The 10,350-nt window shown below is 47.2% G+C and overlaps 1 protein-coding gene across 6 annotated transcripts in view; it reads right to left on the bottom strand.

Moving 5' to 3' along the window:
• Positions 1–8,107: 8,107 nt before the first annotated feature.
• CNOT1 (CCR4-NOT transcription complex subunit 1) overlaps positions 8,108–10,350 on the bottom strand; it is a 130,575-nt gene continuing 128,332 nt past the window's right edge. For 5 of the 6 annotated variants that reach the window (XM_087729415.1, XM_087729417.1, XM_087729421.1 and 2 more), the window contains exons 47-49: positions 9,599–9,731; positions 9,187–9,321; positions 8,108–9,105 (exon numbers count right to left, since the gene is read on the bottom strand). In XM_087729415.1, coding sequence (XP_087585541.1) covers positions 9,027–9,105; positions 9,187–9,321; positions 9,599–9,731 — 347 coding nt within the window. In that variant the 3' untranslated portion in view covers positions 8,108–9,026. Of the gene's footprint in view, positions 9,125–9,186; positions 9,322–9,598; positions 9,732–10,350 lie in introns of all 6 variants that reach the window. The other variant, XM_087729419.1, reaches the window with a different exon arrangement.

Below are 10,350 nucleotides of genomic sequence, written 5' to 3'. Positions count from 1 at the left end.
CGCTACCACCGGTGGAGGAAAACGGCCAGCCAGGGATGATTGAATCCAAAAGCCCAGAACCTGCAGCAGAGACAAAAACCCCAGCTGTCCAACAAGAACCTAAAAACTTGTTGGTGGATGTCTTGACAAGAAAACCGCAGCATGACAGTAATGGAAGCCAGGATAAGTTGATGACAGCTATGAAATTGGCGCTCCCAACAGACCAGTCTGGACTGCTACGAGTGGCCAGCCCTAACAGACCATGGGAAGAGGTCGCAATGGACTTCATCGTGCAACTCCCAGACAGCAGTGGAAACAGAGTAATCTGGACAGTTATGGACTTGGTTTCTAAGCAGGCTCACTTCATCGCTTGATCAGAGTTGCCCTCCGCAAAGAAATTAGCAAAAATGTTTGTGAAACACATTTATCGCCTGAGGTTCAGAGGTTCATCCCAGCATGAACTGTGCAGTAGAGAGAGCCAATGCAGTAGTGGAAAAATACATTCGGTGTTTTGTGGATTATCAGCAAGACAACTGGTCAGACTTGCTACCCTTCGGCAAAGTGGTGTACAACGATGTGGTTCACAGCAGCACTGGATTTATTCCTTTCCAGATCGTGGCCCAACAAAACCACGCTTGTCAAAATAGCGGTGTCAAAACCGCATCACTAAAGCCGCGATGTCATCACCGCGGCGACAACAGCGCAGCAACAGAAGGGCGCTTTAAAACAGCGCAGCGGCAGAAAGCCAATTTAAATTAAGGTAAGGGTTAGGATTAGGTTTAGGGGTTTGGTTTAGGTTTAGGTTTAGGGTTAGGTTTAGGGTGCTGAGTGCTTTTGAAGGCGTGGATTTGCCCTCCGTGGTTATGTCGTCGCGCTAGGATCGCCTTTTTCCTTAGCGCTTCGGACGGCGCGGATTTGCCCTCCGCGCTTGTCGGCGCGGATAAGGGCTTCGCGGTTTTGTCGGTGAACCCTTTCCAGAGTTCCAGTGGCATGGAATTTGTTCCCATGCCTAAGCTGCCTAAAGACCCTCCCTCCTCCATGTCTTTGAATGAATGGATGGACATGCTAAAGAAAGGATGGGAGAATATGAAGAAGTCTATAGCAGTTGCAGCAGAACCCTACCAGAAGCAAGCTGATAAACACTGCTCGCTCCAGGACCCCTTCCTTGTGGGGGACAAAGTTTTTGTGTCTACCAAATACTTAAGATTAGGAATGCCTAGCAAGGAATTTGGTCCAAAATTTCTAGGTCCATTCCCAATAGTGAAGATAGTTAACCCATTTACAATTCAGCTCAGTCCACCCAGAAGTCTAGGGAAATTTGGCCCAGAATGTCATTGTAGCTTGTTGAAACCAGTAAATGGGTCTACCATAAGAGCATCCACCCAAGCTCTCTCTCCTCCTTTACAGGTAGAAGGGGAAACACCATCTATAGTGATAGGAGGGGAACCACAATCTGAAGTGGAAAAGATTGTAGACTCTAGGTTGAATAGGGGTCGCTTGCAGTATTTAGTGCAATGGAAGGGTTACCCTTTGTCTGAAGCCACTTGGGTGAAAAGCTGGAACTTAAAAGTGGAAAAGTTATTAGAACAATTCCACGAGAAGTTTCCGATAAGCCAAAGGGTCCCCTAGGGGTGGAAGTAGGTGGTTAATTTTTTATATGTTAACTTTTATGTTGTTCTCTTTTTAGGAAATGTTTTTCTTCTGAGGAGAGGCCACCTGTCAGGCCTGCATTTATATTCCTTTTAGAATTTTGGCCTGCCACACTTTCTCTAATTTCATTATGCTGTTTATTTAAGTATAGTCAATGGAAGGGGGGAATAGAAAGAGTAGGATTTTGGAATGTATTGTTTTTCATTCTTTGCTAGAAGCAAGGTCATCCTTTGTCTCCACACCATTACACCTGGCCGGAAGAAGCTGGGCATGGACGCCAATGTGGAAGGAGGAGATTGGACCATGTGATGGACTGTGGGTGTGGGGACAAGATCATGAACTTTTAACTGGGTGGGATTCTGATGTAACTTCCAGAGTTGGAATCCCCACAACTATGTGCCAACATGCCTGCTTTATTAAATTGGAACTTTAATCATAGTTTTGCCTTCGACTCTTGATTTAATTCTACATGGTATTTGGAATGCTGACATCCATCTCTTCAGGAGGATGACAGGGCCCCTCAGGCCCCAGCTAAGAAGGCCAAGTCTAAGATCAAACACGCTGAACCTCGCATATTCCAGGACCAAGGGCCTATTTATTCCAGTCCCCTTCCTGATTTTTCTTCGGATTCGGAGGATGACCTCTCCCCTGCTGCATTCATCCTGCAGCCCGAGGAGGCTAGGGGCACAGACGCCTTAGCCAACAGTGGGGACGATTCAGATTATGGCAGGAGCGTTACTCCTGATGAGAATCCCCTCTACTGGGGAAATATTTCTCCCACTCCCCGTCGGTGCCGTTCTTACTCGCCAGGCATGGCTGATATGATCTCTGAGGCCATAGAACGTGGTATTGCAGCCAGCCTTAAACACAGGTCCTCTAATCCTTCTGCTTCTCGCAGGTCTGCTTCTTCCTCTAGTTCCAGGTGCAGGGATGGTGATCTCTCGGCTTCTTCTTCACACGAGCTGCCTGGCACTTCCAATCAACCATCAGTGTTCGGGGAAGAGGAACGCCTTGCAAGAGACTCGGATCTCTCGGAGGATGAAGGCCTACCTCCCGATTCAACTCCCTTTGTTGTTTTGTTTAAACCTGCTGTCTTTCGTTCTCTCCTTCTCAAGGCCAAAAAGATCGCAGGCATTCCCTCTTCAAAGGCACCTCAGAGTTCGGAAGCTGACAAGGCTGATACCACTGACCAACTCTTCATTCAGCCTACAGTGGAAAAGGAGGTTCTTCATAGATGTTGTCCAGAATCAATGGGCTTCTCCAGGTACCGGATCCCTTCCCAATGCTTCAGACAAGCGCCTGTACAATGTTGCTCCTGATCTTGCCAAGGCTTTGGAGGTACCGTCTATTGATTTACCGGTAATTGCCCTTTCCTCCTCCAATGCAGCCTCAGCAGCACCGGAGGAGGTTCTGCGACCGGAAGACAAGAGGTTAGAACAAACTCTGGTCAAGGGTCACCAGGCCTCAGCTTGGGCCATTAGAGCGGGCACTTCAATCTCCTTCTTTAATCGCTTCGCTCTCCTATGGCTGAGACAACTCCAGGCTCGCCTTCCGGCCAGGGATTCCAGGGCTTGCAGGGACATTAACAAAATTAAGGTGGCCCTGGAATACACAGCAGATGCCTCCTTGAACGCGGGCAGATTTGCTTTCAAGTCCATTGCATCTTTCATCTCCACCCGCCGGCAGAAGTGGCTGCCTGGAGAATCTCCCAATAGGAGGACGTCTGGCGGCCTTCGCGGATCGTTGGGACGACATCACCAATGACCCGTGGGTCAGGTCCACAATCAGATTCGGCCTCCTGGATTTGCGCTCCAGCCTTCCGAACCACTTTGTCACGTGTCCAATCTCCAGGGACCCTCAAAAAAGGCTCCTGGTAGAGCAGGCCGTCCAATATCTGCTCCAGATTCGGGCCATTCAACCTGTTTTATTCTTGTCTTTTTATCGTGCCAAAGTCTTCGAGGGGCTGGAGGGCAATCCTCGATCTCAAATTTTTAAATCAATTCATCAGATACAGGAGATTCAAGATGCACTCTCTCCTATCAATTCTGGAGAGTGTTCGCAGAAACGATCTCCTCACATCTGTGGACCTTACGGAGGCTTACCTCCACATGCCAATTCACAGGCGGCACAGGCGGTTCCTCCGCTTTGTGCATGCGGGACTCCACTTCCAATACTGGGCCCTCCCCTTCGGGCTATCCTCAGTGCTGAGGGTCTTTACGAAAGTTCTGTCAGCTGTAGCAGCCCATCTGCAAGCCAGACCCATCCGGATCATCTGCTACCTGAACGATATCCTGTTGTTGTCCAGGTCATGCACCCAGGCCCTCAGGGATCTCCAGGACACCCTTCAGGTATTAGGGGAAGTGGGGTTCTCCATCAATCGGGAGCCCTCATAGATTCTTCCCAAGGCAAGGTTTTCCTGTCCCAGGAACACCAGAGCAGGGAGTTATCCAAGGAGGTACGAGGGAGATGGTGGGTCCCTCTTCTTCAGCTGTCCCAACTGCTGGGGGAGATGGTCTTCTGCTTCTCCATTGTCTCTTGGGCACGGCTTCACAGCCGCTGTCTCCAGTGGTTTCTTCTGCCATTCCAGAAGACCAATAGCAGCTGTTCCCTAGTGAAGGTCAATCTGACCACAGAGGTCCTGCTATCCCTGGACTGGTGGATCTCCCCGCCCATAGCTCAGGGCTCTCTTTTCAGGGATCCCCCATGCCTCGTAGTGACAACGGACGCGAGCCTGACAGGTTGGGGGGCTCACCTGGAGGATCAGGTAGCTCAGAGGCTTTGGTCTAAATCTGACCTCTCCCACAGTATGAACTGGCTGCAGCTGAGGGCCATCCATCTAGCCCTCCTTCATTTCCAGACCTCTCTTCAGAACAGACATATGCTGATCCGAACAGACAACACTATGGCCAAGGCGCATGTCAACCGCCGGGGGGGACGAGAGCAATGTCTCTCATGGAGTCTGCCTTTCATCTAGGAACTTGGGCGGAGGCCAACTTTCTCTCCCTACACGCTGAACACATCTCAGGCTCAGACAACACTACAGCAGACTGGTTGAGCCACACAACAATCGACCTTGCGGAGTGGAGCCTGAATTGCCACATATTTCACCAGCTGTCGTCCAGGTACGGGACTCCAATCTGGATCTCTTCGCAACATCATCCAACAACCAGTTGCCAAGGTACCTGTCTTGATACACGACACCAGGCACAGAAGAGACAGACGGTCTCAGGTGCAGGTGGCCTCGCGGTCTCCTGTACGCCTTCCCTCCCTTCCCCCTAATACAGAGGGTGATTCAGAAAGTGATAGAAGACGCCAAACTCCTAATCACCCCTCATTGGCCGCGCCGGCCATGGTATGCAGACCTGATCAAACTGTTAGTGGAACCTCAGTGGTCCCTACCAATGATCCCATCCCTCCTTCATCAGGGCTCCATTCTCCTCCCCGACCTGCGCTGGCTACGGGCGGTCCTGAGGACGGATAACCTTTCCGAGACTGTAATCCATACTATTTGGGCCTCCCGCTGCCCAGCTGCCAATAGGATATACGAATCTACATGGCAGACTTTCGCAACATGGTGCCTAGGGCGAGGGAAGGATCCATTGAAGACTGCAGTACCCCAGCTTCTAGAATTTTTGCTGCAGGGTCTTGATAAAGGGCTTTCTCCGAATACCTTGCGGCGGCAGGTATTGGCTCTCTCCTCAGTTCTCTCTCACCACCAGGATGAACCCCTCATTGCATCCTCACATCCTTAGATTCCTGAAGGGGGTGTCCAATCTCTGCCCCCGTCACACGCTGGTTCCCCTCCTGGGATCTGCCCAAGGCCCTCAACTTCCTTATGGAGCCACCCTTTGAACCTCTCAGGTCAGCGACTTTGCATTACCTCACTCTCAAAACTGCCTTTCTGGTGGCCATAACATCGGCACGAAGGGTGTCAGAACTGGCGGCTCTTTCCATCCAGGCCGACTTGTGCATCTTCTACCCAGACTGTGTGGTCCTTTGCATCGACCCCACCTTTGTTCCGAAAGTGAATTCAGCATTCCATTGCTCTCTGGATCTCACCCGCCCAAATTTCTGCCCGGCTCCATCTCAGAGTCTGGAGTGCAAATGGCACAAGCTAGATGTCAGGCGTGCTCTTAAGACCTACATCGCCAAGACGGCTGTCTTCAGACGCAGCAAAGCCCTCTTCGTCTCTTTCCACTCTACCAACAAGGGTCTAAAAATCTCTCCTTTCATGATTGGCCGATGGATCAGGTCTGCCATTGCTCAAACTTACATCACGCATCATCTCCCTCCTCCACCCAACATTACGGTTCATTCCACGCGCAGTGGGGCCATGTCAGCAGCGTGGGTGCGGCAGGCCTCACCCTCCTGTGGAGGAGACCTGTAAGGCAGCGACCTGGGCTACCCCTAATTCCTTTATAAGATAGATCAATATGCATCTGCGGATGCTGCTTTCGGACGGCAAGTGCTCCAGCAAGTCCCTCCGTCCTCTAGCTCTTCATTCCCTCCCAGGGACACACCAGCTTTGGTATGTCCCATGCATGACCGCTGTCTCCACCAACTTAAGAGAATGGGGCGTTGGTTCTTACCTGATAACCCCCTTCTCTGGGCAGGTGGAGACAGCGGTCATCCCCACCCTTAGAATTCTGGCCTACCTCGCAGGGGTGTTCTAGGAGCATGTTGTGTTGAATCTGGAAAGCTATTGTTCACGCACAGCAGTCTAATCTCCATCAAGAAAAGTGGGAGCATGCTCCTCAGAGGCGATGACATCACTTTGGTAGACTCAGTTCTATTGGTTACTGACTGAGTTAACCCATGCATGACCGCTGTCTCCACTTGTCCAGAGAAGGGGCGTATCAGGTAAGAACCAACGCCCCATTCCCATACCATAATTGGACAATGTGAACATCCAGGGGTTGGGAGAAAGGAAAGCTATTGTTTAACCTTTGCACGGGAAAACCAGAGCTGGTTTTGTTTCTTCAGTGCCGAAATGGTGTATCCAATTGTTTTACTTTTGGGAATTCAAAGCTCCTGAATATTTATTCGTTTTGGGTCTTCTAGTCGACACACACTAAGACTGGTTCAAGTTATTGGCAAATTCCCTCCAGATGCTCCTGATTCTGAATGAGCTTCAGCAGCTGAAAACAAACCTCCCACCGCTGTGCCTGTTTTTTGTTTTAATATTCATTTGCCTTCAAATATTTTAACAAATGCAATCAACAAGACGTGTTTACTTGGGGTAAACTGCTTCTATAAAGTATCCCATCTCTTGCAATGAGCGAAGCATTTTCAAAGCAAAATGGTATGATTTTTATAGCAGGTAGGCAACTGCTTGGGAAATTGTAAAAGTGTGGCTGAAGAATGTCATTTTCACCAAGAACATCTGGTTTCTTGTGAATGGTGCCCATTCACTTTCTGAAACTTTATACATACATTTCCCATTGAACACCATATATATGGTAACCATAGAATGTAATGTAAGGCATTTGCACTTTGACATTAATCCTGTGCCTTTTTGCTTGGAATCTTTCACTAAAGAGGCCAGGTCTTCTTTCTGAATAATGAATATACAACATGCTAGGTTTGTGAGGGATACTGGAAAGTCAAACAACATCCCAGAACAAGGCAACAGCATACAATTTGTGCATTATAGCCAAGAAACCTACAAGGACATGACCATAATGTCAGCCAGACTTGAGCTCATCTGATTAGCTGAGCATGACTATAGAAGGCGGCTCAGATTTGGTTCATGCTTCAATTGGATACCACTTGGAAACCAGGAAAATACTGCAGGTTCCAATCTGGGTCACTGATAAAAAAGGTAAAAGAAATCCCTGCAGATTTTATTTTACTATTTGTTGCCAACTCTAGGGAGCAGTGCTATTCTGTTTCAAGTCCTGAACCAACACTGCCTGAAGATATTTCCATGGTCATATGACCAGCATGTTACAGAGAGCTGTTACCTTCCCACCGAAATGGTATCTATTTATCTACTCACATTTGCATATTTTCAAACTGCTAGGTTGGCAGGAGCTGGGGGAGGACAAGAGTTCAACCTGTCATGTGATACACAGGTCTTGAACCCAGATTTCAGCCAACAAGGCCAGCTGAGGCACCACTGAGCCCCTGCTCTATCACTGGAGGTTTTCAAAAATAGACCATAGACCTCTTTGACTGGGATGGTATAAGGTTTCCTGCTTGAAGAGGGGTTTGGACTGAAGACTTCTAAGGTCCTTTCCAGCCATAAGATTCTACGTTCTGTGTTCATCTTACCCAATTCCCCATAGTTTCCTAAGTACTGTATTGTGAATCCTGAACTTTTTGGAATTAACCTTGAGTGGGGCCTCAATTTTGACTTCATGTAATAAAAGTCCTTTTAAAATTGTGCTTATTTTTCTGTTAGTTTAAAAATAAAATGAAAAATGTTTTGCTTTTCTGATGAGCTGTAATGTGGAAGGTGTTCAGAGAACAAGAGACATTTGCTGCTTGTCATGACTTTAATGTTTAACTGCAGAAGGCATACATACAAGAAGTGGGAGAACTAAAGCCCAAGAGAACTAGAAAGGCTACAAAATACAACACATGGACCAATACATTTACAAAACATTCAAAATCCTTACAAAATGGGCTGTATTGGTCCTTTTTGTTCTTTTTACAAACTCAAACTTTGTGGCCATAGGGGAGCAGTTAACAGATTCACATCCTCCCCCTCCCAAATTTACAAGCATAAAGAAAGAAAATCTATAGGCCTGGTCATTTCTTTTACTAAAAGGATCAGCCCTTTTCCAAAGAGCTGGAAGTTTATCTCTGCCAAGGAGAGCCGGACTCTACTGGCTGGCCTCAGGTGGCAGTATCTGGTACGGGAAAAAGCAACATCCTGAATCCCAACACTCTCCCACCTTCCCCTTAATAATAGGATCCTGAGCATCCTTTCTTTTTGGAGAATTTTGTGATTTAGAAGTCCCACCCCCAAGAAAAATAAGTTACATAATATTTAAACTGGCTTTTCCATACTCTTTGGGAGTCCGGGAATGTCAGATAAGCAGATCTGCCCCAGACAAGGGCTTGGCATCAGCAGCCACCACTTTATTATAAGCTGGTCAGGCACACATTATGTGTGAAACACAATATGCACAAATCCAAAGTTCCAACAAATATTTCTATTCTGTGTATTTACAATAGTTCAAAATTATATTCACAGTATCTTCTCAATTTTGGCCAAGAATGAGAAACTTTGTTTTCAACTTTGTAACATGCCCACGTAGGAGGAGATTTCAGGCCAAAAGACCTATGGTTTAAGCCCAAGAGGGGGGGAGGGAAGGCAGCCCCACCCATTTTCTTCTGTCAGCTTGATACAAAGCTCCAGGCTGGCACCATCCCCATAAAGTTCGTTTTTTCTAGCTGGCTCCAGTTCCTTCCATTACTTGCTGTGCCTGTTTCTGCCCCATACAACACTGTGCGACTGACTGGAACAGCCTAGAACAAGGAGGAAGGACTTAATTTCAAGATAAATAGATTAATCTCCCAATACAGTCATGAGGCTTCAAATTTACTCACTTTTCAATTTCTGGAGCACAGTGAACAAACTCATGGTTCCAGAATTTAAATGCTGGATTTTTAATCAATTCAATGAAGGTGATTAAGAGACCCCAGGGATGAGGCCTATTTACAATCAGTCGTTCTAACAAAACCCTGTAAAAAAAAACAAGATAAAATTATGAAAAAAGGCAAAAAGTAGAAACAATTACAAAGCCTTTTAGGGTAAACAGCAATAGCTCACTAAAGTAGCTGCAGTGACTGTCAACATCTTAATTTTAGATCTGGAGCTTGCGCTCCCCTTAAAACCTAACAGGCATAATCTGGCTTTCTGGTTAAGGAGATTTTTTTTTTTTGCAACTTTTGGCCTGCAGAGGGGTAAAACCCTGCTTATCTCTTGAGTCTCATATCTTCTGCTCATTTTCAACAGTACCTGGTGATCTGCTCTTGAATAGCTTCTGTATTGGCTTCTGCAAACAAGTAAAGCATGGTGCAGCTGAAGTAATGCGTGTGGCTGTTGGGATACCGCAACTGATTGGCAATTGCATTCAAGAAGAGGTACCGACCTGGAATGGAGCACCAAGAAAAAATGACAGAAAAGACAGGTTTGCTTTCGTCTAACATGTAGTGCACAAAGTGTGGTGCCCTATATTTTGTGCAAACTGGGAAGAGGCTCAGAAAATTGGCCAGGTTTACACAACTCAAATGAGTCAGCCATTCTTCCCACCATCAACAAACATTTTATGTGGGATTATAAAACAAAGGATGCTGGTGTCCAGCTGTGCACAGGCAGTCCAGAGAGGCCCTGCTTTTGCTCTAGTCTCAGCAGGGAGCAAGGAAAGCCAACAAATTCTCCAGGAAAGAGGTTGGCTGCCAGAGGAAGCTTCTTTGGCCATAAGCATGTCACTGGCTGCAAGGGTAGTAAGAATGTTGGGGTTTTGATACATGCAATTTTGTGAGTTACATTGCTATCCAGCATGTTTCAGGGGGCATTTCATGATGGAGGCTGGGTTACCTAAGGGATCATCTTCTCTCAGTCAGGACCCCTAAAAGAAGCTACTTTCCCCAGGTCCTGTACTTTGCAACACTTATAATAATCTCCATGCTTTTGGGGGATAATAGATATTGATGGGGACTGTGGGGGAAACAGACTATCTGGATTCCTGTCAATCAGAATTCAGAATA

The sequence above is a fragment of the Thamnophis sirtalis genome, unplaced genomic scaffold (assembly GCF_051295495.1).
Source record: "Thamnophis sirtalis isolate CommonGarterSnake01/CBP01778 unplaced genomic scaffold, rThaSir2_p1.2 scaffold_14, whole genome shotgun sequence".
In the NCBI taxonomy this organism is placed as follows: Eukaryota; Metazoa; Chordata; class Lepidosauria; order Squamata; family Natricidae; genus Thamnophis; species Thamnophis sirtalis.
The sequence above is the reverse complement of the archived record's forward strand: the minus strand, read 5'-3'. Positions and strand labels throughout refer to the sequence as shown.